Here is a 21,471-nt window from a genome sequence, read left to right as displayed (position 1 = left end):
AATGTATCTAAGTTGAGAGATTCTTTCATAGCCTTGCATGAGGTGATCCAGAAGCAGATAACTCAAAACAATGACTCAAAGGTCAAGTTGGATTAGTTGTACAAGGCTAGGTTTGAACCTTCAGCTTTAGTTATGGAGGAGATCAAGAATGCCATGCGGAATTCTTCTGGCACTTTAGCTGCATCCAGTTCACAACCTATGTCTACATCCACAAACCTTCAAATCCAAAACCTAAAAGCTCAAGTCTCTACTCTACAATCTTTAAATGACTCTTTTTCAGCCCAAGTCTCTCAGTTGACCTCACCGGTACAAAGTCAGCAACATGATATAAGTCCCTAGTAGACTCCCACAAAGATCTACAGATGTAGAATTCAGTATCTTTGGGAGCTATTATGGGAGCTCTAAAAGTACCTCTTCCAGAATCACCACAGTCAGTTAAGACCCAAATCCTTCTACCTACAATCACTGTGCTTGCTACCAAGACTAATGGGAAGATGGGGTCACAACTAGAACTAAAATCATCAAGCCAAGCCACCACTCAAATTCAAAAGAAGAATGATGTTGGAATGGACAGATTTTTGAAAGCAGCTGAAGGACCTTGCCTTGACAAGGAATTTGATGAACTCCTTAAAGCTCTCAGAATCTCTCTTAACAACAATCAATATCTAACAATAAATGTTAAGCAAAATAAGAATATTAAATAATAAGTTTAGTTTTGTACAAATAAGTCAAACCATCAAACTTTTATTATTTCTCGTTATTTTTATTCTTCCATTTCATTCTTCACAACCAAACACGACATTAAACTTTATCATTGGACGAGATGTTTGGTGTTTTCCCTGATGCCTTTACTTTTCCTTTAGTTATCAGGACTTGTGTTGTTTTGGCCGTTGAGAATATTTCAGGAATGTATATTCTCATGTTGTTCACTTGGGGTTTTGAAATCATCTTCATATTTGTAATGAATTGTTGCATATGTATGAAAAGATTGGGGGGATTGACGTCGCCACTAAAGTTTTTGACAGAATGATTGTTGGGATACATATATCTTGGAATACTATGGTTTCTGGATTTTCACTTAACTTTGATTGTGATGCGGCTTTTAAGATTTCTAGGAGAATGAAGCTTCAAGGATTTGAACCTAATACTGTAACTTTGACTTTTTTGTTATTGAATTATAATAGGTGTAGGCGTTTTGACCAAGCATCGAAATTGTATGGTGAGATGAGAAGGGACAATATTGATTCTGCTGCTGAAGCTCTTGCTTTAATAATATAAGTATGCGCCAAATCCAATGCTCCTCGTATGGGCCACGTGCAAGGGTGTTCATCCAAGTTTAATTCTTTGAAAATGAGGATGTTGCGTTGGATTTGTGGCCGAACCATATGTTAGATAGATTGTCGATTGACTTTCTCAGAAGGCAATTACGAGTTGCATCTATTATAAAAAAAGTAAGGGATGATAGACTGCGATGGTTTGAACATGTACGGAGGAGACGTATATCGGCTCCAGTGCGGAGAATGAAATGTTCAGTGTTGTCAGGTGTGAGAAGGAAAGGAAGACCAAGAAGAACTTGAGATATCCTACTTTCACTAAATTTGCATTTTTTAAACCTTCGGGGAGATATGGTCTTAGATTGAAGGTCTGGGAGGCGTCAAATTAAAGTGTTTGATTGACTTATGGGAGTGATGGATCTTATATCTTGAGGTGTTGGTTAGTTTATTTTTTTTCATTTTTTAATTGTGCTTAATTCTGTTATTATTTTATTATGGGGTTCATATATTACCGGCACGTATCCTTTTTTGGTAGATCGGATGTTTAGTCTTTGACTTTTTCTGGCAGAAAGCCATTTAATTTACAAAACAGAAGTTTTATAAGTGTCCTTAAGAGCAACTCCAAAAAATTCTCTATTTATTATCCCAAGGTGTAATTTAAGGAATAATACTAAAAAAATATACTCCAACATAATCTTAGTGAGTTCTTATTCCACTAAGATCCTTCCTCTATTACCTATAAATAACTAACCTAGCCATTCTTGTTAGTAAGCGCTAACTTTCATTTAATAATATATTAGTATAACACTTTCTTTCTCTATCTATTTTTATCTATTATGTAGTGTATGAAAAGTACTTTTAATAATATAATATCAAATAAAAATCAATATAAAGAACATTGTTGGAACTCAAAATCCTTATCAATGTTCTAAATTACTAAAATTCAATATTTTATATCTAATATAAGGAATGATTTAGCATTTTATTGGGGTTGATCTAAGCAAGATTGAGTTCAAAATATCATAAGTGCTTTTATGTGGAATAAAAGTGATTTCAAACGGTCATTATTCGATATTGTGTATTATATCTTATTTATAATTATTTTGTATTTACACATGTTCACACACAAGTTGAGGATATTTCGGGAAATAGACTTTCATTTGAATGAGGGAAAACTGTGTGCATAATATCCGAGACCCTACTTTAATATGATATATTTGGTACATTTAATAATATTTGTTTTTTTTAAAAAGCCACTAAAATCAAAAACTCGGCCGATTTAAGGAGGTGTTTGGATGCACAATGTGAATGGGTATCGGGAATGAGAATGAAAGGTATGAGAACGAGGGTTAATTGGAATAAGAATGAAATGGAAACACAAAGGGTATGGTGAGTTTGATTTACCCACCAAGAGGGAATGAAGTTCCCATTCCACACCACTAAATTGGTAATCCAAGCACTATTACTTGGATTTAAGGTTCCGATTTTTGTTAATCGGGCACATTAACCATCAACCAAACGCCCCAGCCCGTAAGTGTTTAACCTGACGTCGTTAATAAAGTCATTTAGGGAAAACTGTGACCTCAGAAACACAAAACAAACAAACACAACTTAATACTTAACAGTTACTCAAATAGGGCAATTGTATCAGCCCCCATCAATTCCAACCCGAAACGCATACCCAATTATCCACCCCAACCCGATTAAAATGCCCAGCCCAGCCGCCGTTACTAATCAATCCGATTCCGACCATCAATCCCTAAATGACGACGAGGAGTACGAGGAAATCGAAGTTGAGGAAGAGACAGAAGTAGAGGAAGACGAAACTGAAGCTGAAGATGATAATGACGATGATTTCGGAGAAGATTTATCTCCTGTTAATCAAGATCAGACTCATGGTTAGTATTTGATTAACTTAAAACTGCCTTATTTTTTATATATCATGTGTTATATTATATTTTGATTTATGTTACTATTGTTTTAGTTTGTGATTTATCGTATTGGTTTTGTGTATTTTTCATGTGTACAATCATCGTATGAATTTAATGTTGATGCATGTTGAACTGTTGTGTTTTATGTAATTGTTTGTGTTTATGGATTTTCTGTACATTTAGAATAAAATGTCAACTATACTTAAATAGTATACACTTAATTTTGGGTGTTAATTTGTATCATATTATCAAATGAAATACATGTAAATATGTTATCAATGGACCTTGCTCTTTTTATATATCACGTGACCTTCTTTTTTATTTTTATATGGGGTTATGTGAGGTGAAATGTTTTAGTCACTAGAAGAATCCCCTCATGTCTCATACCCACACCCATGTCATGTTCCGTGGACATGGGTGCGAGGACAAAAATGGACAGTGTGGATAACTGAGCTAATAGGTACTAATGTAGTATTATAGTATTATAGTATTATAGTATTACCTATGAAATAACTTTGTCAGCGGTCTTAGACTTCCGCGTAGTTGTAGTTGTCGATCTTCACCCAAGCCTTAAGTTGACTAGTGATGGGTTGGCTTCTAGTTTGGGTAGACGATTTCTTGGATTGAAGGTGATGTAGGATTGTGGTGTGAAGGGGCCAACATACAAATAGGAGCAACATAAAAGCCTTTGGAAACCCATTAGTTAGGTTTTGTTATTTTAGAATTAGTTGATATATCATTAGTTAGGTTTGAAAACATTTTTTTTACATATGGATTGGATTGGGTATGAGGACAAGAAAACAAAGAAAACGGGATAAGCTAGCAGGTCTCAGTAGCTCAGTAGCAGGATAAAATGATTGGCAAATCCTTTTGGTCTAAAGACTAATTATACATTGGTCAAAATTGTGCCAAAAAGAGAAGTTCCATTTGGAACACTACCTCATTTCAAGTTAAGTTATATTAATTTTGAATTGAAATTAAGAGGAACAAGAGTCCTTGAATCGTTACAGGGTTGTAAGCTCGTGGAGAACCAATTGGGAGTCTAATCATTTATGATGAAGAACCAGGGAAGGGCTAGGAGTGTTGGCCTGTGCATGAATTCATCTTAAGCATCACCAAGAGGAGATACTTGGATAATTCAAACTCACTCTTTACAGTCTGTTCATTGCACAAGTGAAATAATAGAGGTAGATATGAGAAAAAGGTACTTGAAGATGGTGTCTAGCCAAATTTTGTTGATTATAAAGGTGAAGTTAAACAAGGTGTTCGGATTCAAATATTCATTATCCTTTTCCTTCACCAAAACAAGAGAATTGACTGAGGATGTCCCTTGCAGAGGTAGACCAACAGTCTCAAATTCTTCTAGTTTTAAAAAGAAGTCTAGCCATCTTGATAAGAAGATCCAAGTAGTCAAGTAAAAAGATTATTTTTAATTGCGTCAATATGATGTTCAAAGACATGATGAGGATTAACGAAGTGAAGTTACAAAAGTTGGACTAAAAAACTAGGCTTGTTGCCAACATGGACAGTCGCCCGTGAGATTAGTTTGCAGCTCTTCGCAAGGGAGAAGTTGTTGAAGGAGCATCCCGAGGTTTAAAAATTGAGTTGTAATGAGAAATGAGTCCATTCTGGACTAAGGAAAAGGGAAATTGTCGCCTTTTATGATCGAGGAAGGTATCTAAGTTGTTTATAAGAGGGCTAACTCTGCTGGAAGATTAGATGGACTAGGTGCAATCAATATCTACCTACTACGAGGACATGGTTATATTTCTAAGGGGTAAGGATTATTTGAAACTGAAATATAGTACTTTTAGTGGGTATTTGTGTATTTTTACCGAAAAGTAGTTATATATCTTCTTGTTCGTGGTATCCTGTATGAGCTTTGCGATATTACGGGAAGAGACACATAATTAAGCCTTAGCAATTCACTTTCATATTGGATCCATGCAAATTTGATTATGCAAGATTATACGAGAAGTTAAAATATTATGATGATTTAATTGCACATCTAAAATAATGAGCATGAAACACCATTGTTAGAGCCGATGTTGAAGTTTGCAAAGGACACTAGTGCTCAATTGGAAAAAATGGAGCAAACTTGTGATTGTATTGTTTATTCAAGGCATTGTGGAAAAACACCTATGTTACTCGGACTCGGCTAGAAGCGTTCGACATGGATACATGTCAAAGTATCGGACTTAAAGTATCAAACTCAGCAACATTTTGAAAATATACATGTTTTTGGCATAAGTACTCGAAGGTAAAATAAAGAGTCCGAGTAACATAGAAAAGCACGACCTTGGAGTAAAGTCATTTATTTAAGGGCATATTAAAGTTGTAAAGGATGTGAAAATGAGCCATCGAAGTAGCATGTTGAATTTTTTGGTGGAGTCGAAAAGAATACTGAAATTAATGTGAAACAAAGCATGATGAGTTTGTTCATGGAAAAGAAATTTAAGATAAAGTGGATTTGGTTAAGCGTATTGATTTTGTTACTCCAAAATGGTTTTATGAAGTTAAATGTAATTATATACCTCAATGGCTTCCTCATAGGCTTCCTCATATCTGTGTCCAATTCATATTCCGTTCGAGGCTTCCTCATATTATGTCCAATTCATATCCCGTAGATTATGCTTCTTATATTGTGGAGATTTTATTTTTTTATTCAGGAACAAAATTACTAAGGAACTTAGTTATGTTATATATTTAGGAACATTCTAGATTTTAGAGTAGAGTAGTAGAATAAAATAAGGGACGAATCTAGTTTTGAGGAAAATACTTGGCTTCCAAGTTATAGTTATCTATATATATATTTTGTAATTTGTCATTATGGAATATAATTGAAATATATTAATTGATACTGCGGATTTATTGTGTCTTTTGTCTATTCTTTGCGAAGATAGGCGTTTATCAACTTTACCATTTCCCACCATTTTTAATGATATAAAACCCATCTTGTGTAATACATTCAAATACTATTTTACTATTTTAATGCACAACTATGATATGTACAAACTCACATATATGTTGTGTGCACTTGATTGCATTTACAAGTAAACAAACTAAACATACCAAGAGTAGATTATATGCAAATCTTCCATGACGACCCTCGACTTTGGTACGATGAATGCATGATGTCTTTTTAATCTCTTGGATGTTAAATATTGTTTGTATCTTAAATATAAATAATTTTTATATTAACATATTAATTGTCGTACCTATATACCCTAAAATCTAAAATTGTTTCTCGTCCCGTTGCCCATTATATATGTTCACACGTACCCGTCTTTGTGCAATATAGGGTTTTACTATCACACCTTGTAAATTTCAAGGATCATAAGTTCTAGAATTTCGCCACTTTCATCTCTTATAACTTTGATAAAAGGTAATATTAATATTGGGTGAGATGTTAGGTTCCTTTGTGGTTTGTCTCTTTTGCTTGCTCACTTAGATGCCTTTATACTTTAATTAAGCAAGCATTCTCTACACTACCTAGTCCGTTTTTCTGGGATTCACCAATTGATGCGGTTTGTTTGTAAGCGTGGCACCACCTTGATGTAAATAGTAGTGGCTCTTAAATTTTTTTCGAAGTTTTTATTTAACATGGTAAACTGTGTCCATTTTCCCACTTCCAACTTTTGCACTCACACTTACACATTATAGTTGGATTGGACGTTACGGCCCGTCTATATTGAAACATGTGAAGCAAAAAATGTAAGTTAAAGTCCAAATACTAAGTGCAATAACAAGATATGATTATTTAAGACTTCCGATTGCCCTTTGGCTATAATTTGGCTAGTGGACTCTTTGGTATTTGGATTGAGTTACTTACGGCCCGTCCATATTGAAACGTGTGAAGCACAAAATGTAAGTTAAAGTCCGAATACTAAGTGAATTAACAAGATATGATTATTTAGGACTTCCAATTACCCTTTGGTTCTAATTAGGCTAATCGACTCTTTGGTATCTGTACTGAGTTAATCGAATTCTAATCTTTGGCTCATGATGCTACCTTTGTTATAAATGGTATCAGAGCTCAAACCTTCCACCTTTTGAAAGTGTTTCGGAGTACCATCGTGTTTGTTTGATTTTTTAGCGGGCTAAATGAGACCATTGGAGGTGTATGCGACATATTCTAGTGCCAAAGCGAAACATAACGTGAGACACTTTGTTCAACATATTAGCTCAAGTCCAACCGTGCAGTGTGGTCTTGTGGTAGGATTGTGGACTACTCGAGTTGGTTGCATTTGGACAAGTTGGACTATATAGCATTCACATTCAAGAGACAAATTTTCGATTTGCTTCCAAGATTTTACCCCGGATTTTACATGCCTTAGATTTAGTTGTTTAGTTTCGAAACGGAGATATGCATCGAGGTTTTTTTATAAAGTGGAAGTACAACGTCGAGTCGAATTTAGGGGCTATTAAACTTGTAAAGGAGTTGAAATTTAGCCTATTTTTAATACTAAGTATGAATATTATGAGGAGAAACTTCATCTGTAGGTGTAGCACGAGGAGCTTGTTTGGAATAAAGTTGCATTATTTTTCAAGAAAGAACACCAACCAGATGACATTTTGTTAGTTTTGAGGATGCCGTTTATCTTTATATATATTGAAAGAATGAAAGTTATAGCTTTGCCATTTCGGAAGCTTAACCTTATGGACGAAACATGTGTCCACAAACTTTTGCAGATAACCATGTCTTTACATGGTTGGATTTTGCTCTTAGCTTATGTTTTTTGATTCTGGGGAGTTAGGAATTAGGAAATTACGTAGTTATCAGAAATCAGTATGTCGAGAGAAGTTGATTTTAGTATTCAGTGGCTCAAAAGTGAAAAGATGATGTATACATCTTTCTTGCCTATTAGTTATTAGGAGTAGTTTTCTTTTGGTTGATATGAAGCTAGATAGAATATTTCCTGTTTATTCTTGAGTTCAAAAGCATGGAATATGAATATCGCGACCTTTCATGCTGAGGGAAGAATTGATTCAAGTGTTTATGTCCATCGGAAATTTGCTTTTTATTCTACAGAAGAATAACAGGTAGGTTGGTATAATTCTGACCAAGTATTCTCGTATTCTTAAGCCCGTCCCTGCTATGTTTAGAGAAGTTTTTTGCTGTGACTTTTTCTTGACTTAAAATGTTTCTTTCATGTAGATGCTTCCCTTGACAATATAATCACGGGGCATGAAGATCAATCCCATTCAGTTTCAGTTATAAAAGAAAATGCTGTAAAAGTAATAACAACAGAGGGTGATAAAGGTGTGCATATTTCTGATCAAATGGATGTATCAGAAGGAAAGGACAAAGACAACAACTACATGAATCTTCCGTGTTCAGAGATGGGGAAAGATGTGATTGCTACTAGGGATCACAAGTTTAAAGAATCCGAACCCCTTTCAGGAACAAGAACACCTAAAGATATTGTTGAACATAAAAACACAGTACGTCCAAACGGCCATAAAATATTAACTGTCCAGACCACTGAGTCTGCCAGTAGTGCTGAATTCGCTGCTGCTGTTTTAGTGAAAGATAATTCAAGTGGGAAAACTACTGGTCTTTATTATTCCGAGGAAGAAAGGAAGCATCACCGCTTGCAGACTGAAGAATTTAAGCTCAATGAACCAAGGTGCGGTGAACTGGTTTCATATGCATGCTTACACGTATTTTAAACTGGCATATTGGAATTTTAAGTGTAGCTCTCTTTTAGTATTTTTCGTTTATATCTCTTGATATTCATTAACTAGAATCCCTTGCTGACATCTTTTAGGTTTTCCAGATTGGATTTTCCCATGGTAAAGCCAAGTAGCTTGTCCCCTGGTGTGGGGTTTAAGGATGGGACTGATAAACCAGCTGTCATCTGTGATTTTTTTGCTAAAGGATGGTGCATTAAGGGAAAATCTTGTAGATTCCTTCATGCAAGCAATGTTACCACCCAACAGCATGCAGGAGCTGATCCTAGTAACAAGACTGAGCGGCAAAATAGTGAAGGTGAACATTGGTTTTACAGACTTATAGTAGTGAAGAAGCATCTCTACCATACTGATTAGCTTAATTACCTTTTTCCTTGTCAGGATCGGATTGCTCCTCTAAAAAGCCACGATTGGTTACTTCTCCTAATGAAGAAGCTTCTGCAGTTGGCACCTCATCTCTCTTGGACAGAGTTCTGTCGCATGAACTTGGTCAAAGTTCCAAATGGAAGAATGAACCAGAAAAAGTGAGTCCATATAAAGACAACTCCAGCAGTGCTGGAAGAGAATATTTAAGAGGAGAAATTTGGCACAGGAACAATCATGGAAAGCATGGTTCAGAAGAAATGGCTGCTAAGAGAAGCCAATTCTTGCTTGATGAGCGCATGCCCCCCTTTCGCCACTCACGGGAAAGAGAACATGGTACTTCAAGCTGGACCAGGTCATCGTTGCCATTTGGTTCTACTTGGAATTCAGATCCACTTAGGTCCCAGAACTGCTTAGACGTTGAAAGAGATTATGGTACTTCTAAATCTGCTTCCCTGCAGAAGACTTCTTCTCCATTCTCTGGATCTGAATCAAATAATCCATCTAGAATGCCCGTGTCCGGAGATTCACGGTATTTAGTTGAAAGTATAAAAGAAATGTCCTTGTACAAGTGGGAGCTATCTGCACCTTTTCAGCCATCTTATGCTCTTACACAGAGATTGCTGTCTTCAGTAATCGAATATGATCCTATCCGTGATAGCATTGAACAATCCAAGTCGGCAGATGTATATTTTAGATTTTCTGGTGCTGGTCGAGAGAGTTTTGGCCCAGGTTATAATTATCTTGAACAATATCTTGGTGGGCATCACAACATCCTTGACAAAAATTTGAACAAGAAAAATTATGAAAATGATTTGTTTTCAGCTGAAACAGAAACTCCTTTGAGTGCTACCGCTGAGATGCAAAGTAGAATTGCTGCACCACATGAAGAGAAGCTCTTGGGATCCTCACCTCTTCATGATATTAAGAAAAGAGATGCACCAAATACTGAAAATGATAATGCAACTCAGACTGATAGGCCAAGACAGAAGTTAAAATCAGGAGACAAGGCTGGACAAGTTAATGAAATGGAGGTTGATGTTAAGTTAAGTGAAGATATGAACAAGGAAATGAAAGCCCTAAAACACTTCCGCGCTGCCCTTATAGATTTTGTCAAAGAATTGGTCAAACCAACTTGGCGCGAGGGTAACCTGAGCAAGAATGCTCACAATATTATAGTCAAAAGATCTGTTGAGAGAGTCCTTAGCACAGTACCAACACATCAAATTCCTTCTACTTCAGAATCAGTTGACCTGTACCTTTCTTCATCCGAGTCGAAAATTTCAAAGCTTGTTGAGGTGAGTTGGTGATTATGATATGTTAGAAAACCGAGGTTGTTTAGATGGTAATAGGGTGATGTTCTCGTGGTCAGTAACTTTAGTAATTAGTTTTTTATGTGATTAATAACATTAACTTCATTTTGGCAGGGTTATATTGACAAATACGGAAAACCTTGACCTGCATGAAATTGGTAAGTTTTACAACTTAAAGCGGTGAAAGTACTTTCAGGCACAACTTGTGGAGAAGAAACAAATGAGTGATATATGTGTTATGCATCTAGTTTTGAGATTTCTTGTTTTAAGGATATATCACTTTCTTTAGGAACCATGTATCTCAAAATTAGCATTATGTTTAGTGTTGAATATATTCACTTTTGTGTTTGCTCGTTTTTGTCTTGTTTTGTAGAGACTATCTTCCTCAAATCACCTTAGAAGTTGAAAAATCTTGTTTAATATCTATGTAGTTCTTGACAGTTTAGCAGAATCTTTATTAGTTTTTCTTCCCTAGTCGGTCAATTATAGTATTGAGATCTTGGAGGCGAGGTGTAGCAATTTATTGTGAGGTGAATTTAACGTTACACTTTTATGGCAATAATAAATTGTTTCGGACTTGCAACTTTTTTGGAAAAAAATGGAGTCCTTTGATACTGTGTTGTCTTAAATATATTAGAACCCTCACTTAAGGCGGAGAAAAAAAATAGACAATACAAAGACAACCAGGAAGGACCACACAAAAATCACAATGCCAACACAGAATTAGAAGTACCAAGCCTGTTTGAATTATAAAGATTTTCAAGGATAACCACTGAAATTAGCAAAGTTAGAAAGGTATGGCCATCGAAACCTTTAGATATTTATACTTAGATCTCAGAAAACGTGATCCGTTGAAAGTTAAAACATTTAGGTATCTACACCCAGCCTACAGAAAACTTAATTACACTACTCACTAAAATTGAAGTATGTAAAATACTCTGCAAGAAGGCATATTAGTTTTTCTCATCCCGAATCTTATTATTCTTGATTAGTGGTTTTTTGCGGTTCATATACCGAACTTTTTTTTTTGTTTAATTTCTTTTCATAAATAGGATTTGGGATTTCTGGTGATATGCTACAATGTTGTTAAAGGTGCGATTAATGGCGTGAATAACGGTGCTTCACACTTGGGCACAAGATATGCAATTCGATTCGAAAATATGCGATTTAGCGCGATTTAGAAATCGTGTAAAAGGCAATCATGGAGCTTTTTAAGTGCAAAAAGCGCTCATAAGAATAATAAAGAGTACTACAAAGAGTAAAGGAAAAATTACCATAAAGTGTTTCACACAACACTTAGCCTCCATCTTAAATCTCTTGACGGTCTCTACATCTTAGCCTCCGTCTAAAATATTTGAGCTAGATAGCACTGAAGCTTTTGAATTAGAGAATCTTTTCGTTCAAGCCTTCATTATTCACATTATTAGCGTATTATTAGCGTGTTATTTATGCTCTCTGTTATGTTTGTTTTTTAAGATCAAGTATTAGTTTCTTGTAAAATTTGTGATTTATTTATTTTGGTAAAAAGGCGCGCGATTGAAGGGGCTTTGCGTTTTTTGCTTCAAATTTTGTTCTTGCGCCTTCTATATAATCCGTCCCTTATTCTTGCTTCAAATTTTGGTCTTGCGCTTTCTATTTTGACATTCAAAATTTAAAACTCCTTCCTAAATGAAACGACCATAACCATTTTTCTTTGAAAACTCTTGTTGTTACTCTCCAAATATTTCGATCCCCCGGGCCATTGTGAACACAAGACTCACAAATCCTTGTTTTAGAAAATATCTTTTGCATCTTGATGATCCTAACTTCCAAAGAAATCTTGCATAATCTTTTTACTCCCTCCGTCTTACCCAGTTGTTAACATTTGTGAGAGAGTGTCATACACGTATTTTAAATTGAACATGAAATATAGTTTTGTTACTTTTAAAATTTTATTTTTCTGAATAAAAATTGAATGTTTAAATTATTATTCAGATAATGATTTTTTTAAAGTTATAGCACTATACCTTATATTCATCTTAAAATGTGTGCCGGAGACTCTCACAAATGTTAACAATTGGATGGGACGGAGTGAGTAATAAATTTCAAATTACTGTAGTGGCCCGAAACAACAAATAATACACCTAAATAGAGAAGCCTTTGATTAAAACTTGCCCTTATCCAACAATTTGTCCAAGACATTGAACTCCTGGTTAAACCAAAAACGGGACAGCATTTCTTCGTAGAATTCTTCAAACCTTAAATTTTTTTTGAAATTTACAAATGCTTAGGCCTCGTTTGGTATTGCTGTCTGAAAAGCAAAAGTATCTCTTGTGAAAGTTCTAATGGCCAAGATGCCGTTAAATAAGGTTGTTTAGGTTTCACTAAACTTCCCCAAAAATATTACTTCCCCGTCCCACCCAATTTTTTACATCAGGGTTAGGCACGAAGAAAAAGTGTAAATTAGTGGTGAAAAGTAAGAAAAGCTAGGAAGCACCGACACTGATACGGCGACACGGGACATCGGAAACGGGGATTCGTCAATTATCAAAGTGTACTGGATACAGGACACAGCAAAAAAAAGTTAGAAAAATTTAAAAAATATTTTTATGTGTTATATATATAGATGTATGTATATATTTGATTGTATATATAAGGTTATAAAAGATGAAGAGGGGAGGTTATAAAAGACAGAGAGATACAAAGTTACGGTTAATATAAGATGGTTTGGGCTTTTAAAAAAAGATTTTGGGCTTTTTAAAGATGATTTTGGACTTTTTTATATGGGCCGAGTCAGTGGGCCGTGTCGGTCGCGTGTCGAACCCATGTCGGTCGTGTGTCGAACCCGTGTCAATGGCGTATCGGTTGCCTTTTTCTGTCGACACGCCACATGGCGTGTCGGACACGTACTCAGCCATGTCGGTGCCGTGTCGTCGTGTCCGACACGCATACGACATCCTTTTTGAGTGTGTGCTTTCTAGAAGAAAAGTGAGTAAACTAGTGTAGTTGAGCAATATTTAAAGAATAAAGTGAGTGTAAAGTGAGTGTAGTGGAGGAAAATAGTGGATGTAGTTGATTTTCATATTATGATACTTTACTACTTTCAGAAACTTTTGAAACATAAAAATTTGGGAGGGACATCCAAAAAAGGAAAGTGTAACGAAATGAATGGGACGAATGGAGTATCTTTTATATTATACCTCAAGAAATGCAAATATTAAAAAATATTATCAAACCACACTTTTTTTAACACCATTTTTCTTACGACACAACAATTTGTAAGGACTCGGTGCAAAAGAAGTGAAGGATAGCTCTCCATCACGCAGTCCCCGTATCCCTCCCAAGTACTTGCCCCTTATCCCTCCTAAGTGAATACTGCATAAGAAAGAATGCCTAACATGATTTTTGGAGTACCATTAATAAATCTGCAAGCTGAGAAAAATATTTTGAAAGTTTGTAATAGATTAATATCTCGATATGAACAAAAGTTGAAGCAATTGTCATACCAAATTACATGCAGTGACCAATCACAATGCTACGAAATTGTCATACCAATGGTGCGGCAATGACATGGTTGTAGTCTGAGAATCATGCACTGCTTTGATCGCAATCAAAACCATGTCCATGATTTAACTACCCTTTACAAGTAAATGAAGGGTAACTCTCCATTATATAGTCCAATACTCCCACGTACCTAAATACATGCCAGAAGAATACGACATGATCTAAATGATGGTATGGTTAAGAGCAAGGTTATAAACAGAAACAAGACAAATTTTTGGATAGATTTTAATAAAACGATAATCTCAAAATAAGTATGGCTGAAGTAACAAGGGATTAAGATAAATCTCGTATCAAGCACATATCATTGGGTGTTTAATGCATGCAACTAGGGTCGTCAATGGAGCGGAAATCCGATCCGAAGTCTAATGGAGCGGATATGGATCAGTAAAAAATAAATTTGATCCAAATAAAATTCGATCCGAGAAAAATCCGATCTGATAAGTAGTGGATATGGATTTGATACGATCCGATTTTTTAATAATCCGATCCGGATATACATAGTAAAATAATATATTTAAAAATATACTTCATATTAAATTAAAAATGAAATTACAGTTGGCGGTACTTGGTCACCGTTAATGTATAGGTTCATGCATTTTAGATTTTGGAACCCATGCACACAACTTCTTAAATTTACACAGCTAATTTTAAACAATTTTACAAACCATGGTGACAGCCCTACATGCAACCTTTGTTTGTAAAATTTGGTGATTAATCAGGATTAATCTATAGAAGGTGTCTAATCGATTCAATTATGTAAAAATCTGGTTAAAAATCGGTTTAATTCCTCAAAAACCAGATTAATTGGCCAAATTGATAAAATTAGTAAAAATATTTTTAAAAATTAAGAAGGTAGGAATTTTTGAGTAAAAAATAAGGAAAAAACACTAATCTCGTAAATTTAATAACTATTTTACACAGTTAAATCACAAAGTCTTTTAATTTTTTCTTAAATTGACACCTAATTCCGAATATTGATCTTGAAAATTTTATTATTTAAATTCAAATGGTTTATATATATATATTTATGTATATATATGATAATTATTATGTATAACTACATATATATATATATCTAACAAATATAAATATAAATAATTATCAAATTATTGTAAATTAATGGTCCGATTAATCATTTTGATTAATCTTTATTATTCGATTAATCCCTGGATTGATCTCCACTAATTAACTTCGATTCTCGCTTTTTACAATACATGCAATTGCATAATGGATATTGGGCATATGCACCATTATCGTCAGATCACAAGTAATTTCCTAATAAAACTAATTCTTAATAATATCTTACTATGATAATTAAATAAAGGAAACAAATCTTATTTAATTCTACTATTATAATCTAGAATGTTCCTAACTAGATAATGTAGTTATAATTACAAATATACTTATATTTAAATAATAATAATAAAAAAATAAACTAGTTTAATTGTTTTATGCTCCGCATCGCAAAACAATTTAAAAATTAATGTCATCTCTAAAAATTTCGTTTTAAGTAGATAATATAGTTTATTTACCGGTACATTCAATATCATCATTTACTGGTATTTTTTTTGTTGCTTTAAGACCAGAATAGCTGTTTGGCAAATCTCATAAGTCAAATTAATGACTTATAAGCCCGCAATAACTTATCGACGAGTGTTTGTCGACCCAACTTATAAGTTGAATTTACAACTTATAAGCGCATAAATTGAATTTATAACTTATAAGCTCATAAGTATTTATAACTTATAAGCTCATAAGTTGAATGTTAGTAATGACGTGCTTTTTCCCAACTTATTTTGATTTTTCGCTTTTTATTAATTTTAATTTTAAAATATATATTTTAAAATGTTAATCTAACTTAAAATATAAGAATTAAGATAATTTTATTTAAAAATTATTTATTTTGGTTCATTTATGTAAAACAAAAAAAATTTGACTTATAATTAAATTATTCAAACACTTATATAACCTTATAACCTTATAAGTATTTATTTACTTATCACTTGTAAGTCAATTGTTCGTTTTAAGTCGTAAGTTGCTTATTTTAAGATTTTCCAAATGGGTTTCTTTGAGTTTCTCGTCTTCCATGCAATATCTTAACCATTAAGGTTTGCTAGTTTTATGACTTATTTTGGTCTATATGACGTTTTAGGCATATAGACATCGTACAAGCCATAAACTGAAATTGACATATCTATAGTGCCTTGTTAACCAACCTGAATATTACGAGTTTAAAATTGCAAAAAAAGACATGAGAGCTTGTATCTCAAGCACTTGTATTGACTCCCAGAAACTTGTCTTGACACACAGCAGTCCCCTACACGGTAACCATATATACTTCTATACTATCTATACTAGAATAAGTAAACATGGGTATATTTTGTTAGGTTCACTCATGTTTCTAGTTATCTCGTTAACCACAGCCGATTTCTTCAAATCAAATTGATGACAACCGTAGATTTTATATTTAAAGTTATTTTATACAAAGGTTCCGTGTTCGACTCCTACCAAAAAATATTAATATTAACATTTACGAGATACAAATAAAGCTAAAATAAAACATTTAAAAGTAAGCTGTTTGCACAGGCAATAAGCTAGTTATTATAAACTGTCCTTTCGCCTATGGTAAATCTGCATGTGCATATGTGTGCATGCCTATTGCCTAATGCAACATTCATCATCTAGCCTATAGTGGAAATACGTTTCCAGGTTAAATGGAATCTAGATATAGACATTCTTTGGTTAGGATATTCTTGTGTGCATATCTTGTATACAAGTAGTACATGGTGTATGATTTGCACAAGATGGCTGTTGGTAGAACTCATAAAATAGTTGGCTTGAATTGTGTGGAGTCTGGAGATATATCATACAAGTCTCTTGTGGGTAGGGATGGCAATCGGATCAGATCGGGTCGGGTATTGCAGAATCCATATCCAAACCCGAAAATTTTATCCATACCCGAACCCGACCCGAACCCGAAAAATACCCGAAAATGAATACACGAACCTGATCCATCGGATTTCGGATCGGATTCGGGTATACCCGAAACCCGAAATTTTTTTGAATTGGATTTTCGTACTCGAATCCGAAACCCGAACCCGAAATCTGAAAATTTGTATAATTGTTGATATTGCAAGTGCTTGGGATCAAACACGCGATTTGTAGAAAAAGAGTTTTAACGTTCAACCACTCCACATTATTTATTGTGTTATTATAGGTATAGCTAATATTTAAAAAATCAACTTAATTGATACCCGGTTTTTTAGATTTATTATTAATAGATATTTTGTTAACCTTATAAACCTTATCACCCATTTAAATGATTGAATTATTATATTTCATTAAACTTTATAATTAGTTAATCTTTAACATAAATATAAAAATATATGTTCTAAAAATTATATAATAATGTGTATAATGTATATTATAATATAGATATATTATATGATATTATAATGTGTGATATATAAAATTCTAATATTATATATATATATTTAATATTTATATATATAGAGAGTAAAGTTCTATGGAGTCCACTTTTAATTGGAGTTCTCGGAGTCCATCTATGTTCTGCAAATAAAATATCTTCTAAAATGTGTTATCATGCAAAACATGTTTCACAAATATCATTAATTCAATAAAATCATGCGAATCTTATATATTTACAAGTACAATATGTATGTTCTTCTGCAACATGAACTTTTATATTCAGCAAACTAAGCATGTTTTGTATAATAATATATTTTGCAACGTTCTACTTGTAAAATCTATGCAATCTGCAAGATTTTCAATAAAATTTTGATATTTGTAGAATATCATTCGAAAAATAATACGTTTTGCAACAATTTAAGCTATATTTTACTTACAGAACATATATGGACTCCAATGAAATAGGGGACTCCATAGAATCTAACTCACATATATATAATAATTCGGGTTTTTTTCAGATTTCGTGTTTGGATCGGATTCGGATAGAGTTTCGGATTTCGGATCGATATACCTAATATCCAAATCTAAATCCAAAAAATTTCGGGTTTAGAAATTAAATCCATATCCAAATCCAAATCCAGAAAACCGGGTTCGGTAAATCCAAAATTTCGGGTTTTGGATCGGGTATACGGAGGATCGGATTATTTTGCCATCCCTACTTGTGGGAAAGGGATGGTTGTATGAATTAGAGATCCATGTTTGATATTCCAACCCACTGATACCAAGTACAAATAAGCCAAATGTTACAAGTCAGCTACACTTGGTCTGTGATAAGTTACATTTACATGTTTGAAATTCGTTATAAATAATGTAGAAGTTGAAAAATCTAATGATGTCGTGGTATTTGCATCAACAATTTATGTTATCCAGATAATCCAACTGCCGGCACTGAAATTACACACTCTATTACTCTGAGTCCAGTGTCAACTGTTCACTTTGGGAATAGTATCAACCTTAATTCCTTGTCTGTGTATACATATGAGTTCATACTGTGTACTTGTAGGAGTTCATATTTTATATTGGTGCTTGGTAATTGGTATGTTATTCAATTAACATGACAGTTCTTAAATCAAGTGGCAAGTGACTGAAAAAAATCTGTACAGAACTGCTGTCACAAGGAACTTCTGTTTAATTTGTTTTTACTCTGATTTTCTTACAGATAAGTTTGTATCTCCTTCACTGCCAATGAATCTTCTAGTTGCATGGTGACCTCACAAGTCCTGGGATTTGCATACCATATTGCTTCAGGCTGTCTTGTTGCAACCAGATGACAGGAGTTGCCTATAATATGAGCTGGGCGTTACAGAATGGCACATCATATATGGATTTGTTGTGTAAAGTATCATAAACGAGCAACACAATCACCAAGTTGTTCTTGAACTTCTTCCAGGGTGTTGGTATTAGATGTCGCAGTATACATCAGCTGACTAGAGCTTCTGATGCTAATCTTCAACAACTAGCATAAGAGGGAAGTAGCTTAAACAAAGTAACGAGGGTTGATTGGCCCTCGTCTGACAAGTCGAACAGCAAGTTATGTAAAGTGTTCTAAATTAGAATTTTGAGCTTCATTATTTTGCCCTTGCACATTTCCTATCATGCTGTCTGGAATATACTAATTTAAGATAAATGTTTATGATGTATCATTACTTTATATCCAGTCTAAAATAGATTTATTTGAATATGGATATAGTTTTGACCAATTTTTGATGCTAATCTTCAAGACCTGCCAGGTGAGTAAGAGTGAAGCAGTTTAAACAAAGTATATTCTGCAACCAATGGAAGCATCTCCATGACGGGTGATTAGCCCTCAGCTGACAAGTTGAAGAGCAAGTTATATACGTAGTGTTCTGAATTAGAATCTTGAGCTTATATCCTTGGCATTTCCCAGCAATCATCAGGCATACTGGAATTAATGATATACTAATATAAGATGATCATTATTTGAATGTGGATATACTTTTGACCATTGTCTAATCTTTTCGTATGTTTCTTAGTTTCTTTACACATTAAAGATATTCATTGTAGCCCAATTTCTCTGATCAAATTAATATTCCAGAATGGTGCAAGGGTGTTGTATAGAAGTTAAGATCAAGTAACTCTGTGAGTACTCAGCTACGATTAATTGATATCAGTTTATCGTTGAAAACATGAAATAAAGCTTATGAAGTCTTTATTTTGTCGCAGTTGTTTTATCAGAAACACTTTCATATCAAGACTCCCGCTTTGAAATATGTAGCACTCCTGTATAATCAAAGGTATGTCACATTTCTTTTGTTAACCAACGAAAGTCGCAATAATAAATTAAAAAGTTGAAACATTCATCAACTATGTAATCAACAATGTATCCATGACTTGCTAGCCGTATCTTTTTTCCCCAGAAGAATAGGAAAAGCTTAATCTGTTCAAGAATGGGGACACTTGTACTTATTTACACCCCCCTTTCTAATTGAAGAGTCTTAAAATGTGGATCCTCCATTTTACCCGGTTCTTCGTATCTTAAACTGTTATCATTATACCACCATGTAGTATATTTAGATTTATTGATCTGATCCCCTCACCTTGACTTGTTCTAATTAAGGGAGAGTTTGTACCACTTATCTAATTACAGCCAAGTTTCTTTCCTATATATTCATTCCTAAACTTGATTAAAAAAAAATTGTTTAGATTGAAGACAGACAAGAAAGAAAATTAAGAAAAGATGGGATTGATGGATAAGATCTGGGATGATGTTATGGCCGGGCCTCAACCTGAACGCGGACTCGGCAGATTCAGGAAGATAAAAACAAAGACCAATGGTACTGCTTCTTCCTTAACATAACATACACACGCTCGCGTAAATGCACACACGTAGATTGATCATAGAGAGCTGGGATCTATAACTTACAAAAACCATGAATGATTTATGTCAAGGAAATCATATTACTGTGAATGCATGCATATGATGCCATCTTGTGAAGGTCTGCAGACAAATTCATGAGGGGCCCTGAGCTCCAAAGCAGATGGTTTCTATATAATTTCATTTATAGATGACGATATGAACTAAACTGATGGTGTTTTTAATTTTGTAATGTGAAGGGGACGGAGAAGGTAGTAGCAGTCTGCAGAGGTCATTGTCGAATACAACAAGCCCAGAAGCACCAGCAACACCAACTACTCCTATGTCACCAAGCGGCCTGGGGCCGGTGCACAGGGACAATGTGTGGAGGATGACTGAACCCCGCAGCAACCCGGCTACCAGGGGTATTGGTTCCCAGGTTTATGACAAACCAGAGCCCAATTCTCCCACTGTTTATGACTGGTAAATATTGTTTACATTTATACAACCACATTTGCATGTGTATATTAAAACCAAGAAGATGCTAACAATTTGAGAGATATTTTAAAATGAAAAAAAGTTACAACGTAAAGACCATTCGAATACTATACACATTCTACATACAATGTCTAGGTCTTGTATCACATTTAACCCAAATATTTCAGGCTCTACAGCGGAGATACCAAGAGCAAGCATCGTTGAAACTACCTAATCAAGACCAGGAATTGCAGGTCTTACAGGCTACTGCCCTAACCTACCCTGCATGTAAATAATCTTATTTATTTGCTTTTTATTTTGAGCCAACTGTGAAAACTGTGTTTTGCAGTCGCCGGTCATTTTTTTATTGACATTTACCAGAAAAATAAGTTCTAGACGTGTGAAAGTTCTTGTTTCTAGTTTTGAGAATTTGAATGCGATTATATGGAGATTTTATTCTTTTTCTCCTGTGGCATTACAAACAAGGCGAAATGTAAATAATCTGCTGTTTCATGCGTTTATTTAAACTACTTCATATCTGCTAGACACTAACCTACATTAGCCACGGTTTA

General features: G+C 34.2%; 2 protein-coding genes across 4 annotated transcripts; both read left to right on the top strand.

Moving 5' to 3' along the window:
* Window positions 1–2,797: 2,797 nt before the first annotated feature.
* LOC141667313 (protein FRIGIDA-ESSENTIAL 1-like) lies at window positions 2,798–19,286 on the top strand. Of its 3 annotated transcripts, none has more exons than XM_074473748.1 (6): window positions 2,799–3,172; window positions 8,364–8,835; window positions 8,986–9,197; window positions 9,281–10,560; window positions 10,690–10,733; window positions 18,767–19,286. In XM_074473748.1, exons 1-5 carry the CDS (start codon window positions 2,983–2,985, stop codon window positions 10,717–10,719), a joined length of 2,184 nt encoding a protein of 727 aa, XP_074329849.1. In that variant the 5' UTR covers window positions 2,799–2,982; the 3' UTR covers window positions 10,720–10,733; window positions 18,767–19,286. The 3 variants fall into 3 exon arrangements, with proteins under 3 accessions (XP_074329848.1, XP_074329849.1, XP_074329847.1); XM_074473746.1 differs by having other exon boundaries at window positions 8,977–9,197; XM_074473747.1 differs by lacking the exon at window positions 18,767–19,286 and having other exon boundaries at window positions 2,798–3,172; window positions 8,977–9,197; window positions 10,690–10,913.
* On the top strand, window positions 18,837–21,420 carry LOC141667315 (dormancy-associated protein 1-like). The gene is made up of 5 exons (XM_074473751.1): window positions 18,837–19,707; window positions 19,792–19,862; window positions 20,272–20,402; window positions 20,683–20,905; window positions 21,088–21,420. The coding sequence occupies exons 3-5, from the start codon at window positions 20,306–20,308 to the stop codon at window positions 21,122–21,124; spliced, it is 357 nt and encodes a 118-aa protein (XP_074329852.1). The 5' UTR covers window positions 18,837–19,707; window positions 19,792–19,862; window positions 20,272–20,305; the 3' UTR covers window positions 21,125–21,420.
* The last annotated feature ends 51 nt before the right edge of the window (window positions 21,421–21,471 follow it).

The sequence above is a fragment of the Apium graveolens genome, chromosome 6 (genome assembly GCF_009905375.1).
Source record: "Apium graveolens cultivar Ventura chromosome 6, ASM990537v1, whole genome shotgun sequence".
In the NCBI taxonomy this organism is placed as follows: domain Eukaryota; kingdom Viridiplantae; phylum Streptophyta; class Magnoliopsida; order Apiales; family Apiaceae; genus Apium; species Apium graveolens.
Note: the sequence above shows the minus strand (reverse complement) of the source record. Positions and strands in the feature narration are given on the sequence as shown.

What these genes read in the sequence shown, in the direction of transcription:
- LOC141667313 (XM_074473746.1), top strand. Translation starts at nt 2,983, where the DNA reads ATGCCCAGCCCAGCCGCCGTTACTAATCAATCCGATTCCGACCATCAA. An exon ending in TTTAAGCTCAATGAACCAAG is followed by an intron (nt 8,836 to 8,976) that starts GTGCGGTGAACT and finishes GACATCTTTTAG; the next exon opens with GTTTTCCAGATTGGATTTTC. An exon ending in AAATTTCAAAGCTTGTTGAG is followed by an intron (nt 10,561 to 10,689) that starts GTGAGTTGGTGA and finishes TCATTTTGGCAG; the next exon opens with GGTTATATTGACAAATACGG.
- LOC141667315 (XM_074473751.1), top strand. Translation starts at nt 20,306, where the DNA reads ATGGGATTGATGGATAAGATCTGGGATGATGTTATGGCCGGGCCTCAA. An exon ending in GATAAAAACAAAGACCAATG is followed by an intron (nt 20,403 to 20,682) that starts GTACTGCTTCTT and finishes TGTAATGTGAAG; the next exon opens with GGGACGGAGAAGGTAGTAGC. An exon ending in TCTCCCACTGTTTATGACTG is followed by an intron (nt 20,906 to 21,087) that starts GTAAATATTGTT and finishes CAAATATTTCAG; the next exon opens with GCTCTACAGCGGAGATACCA.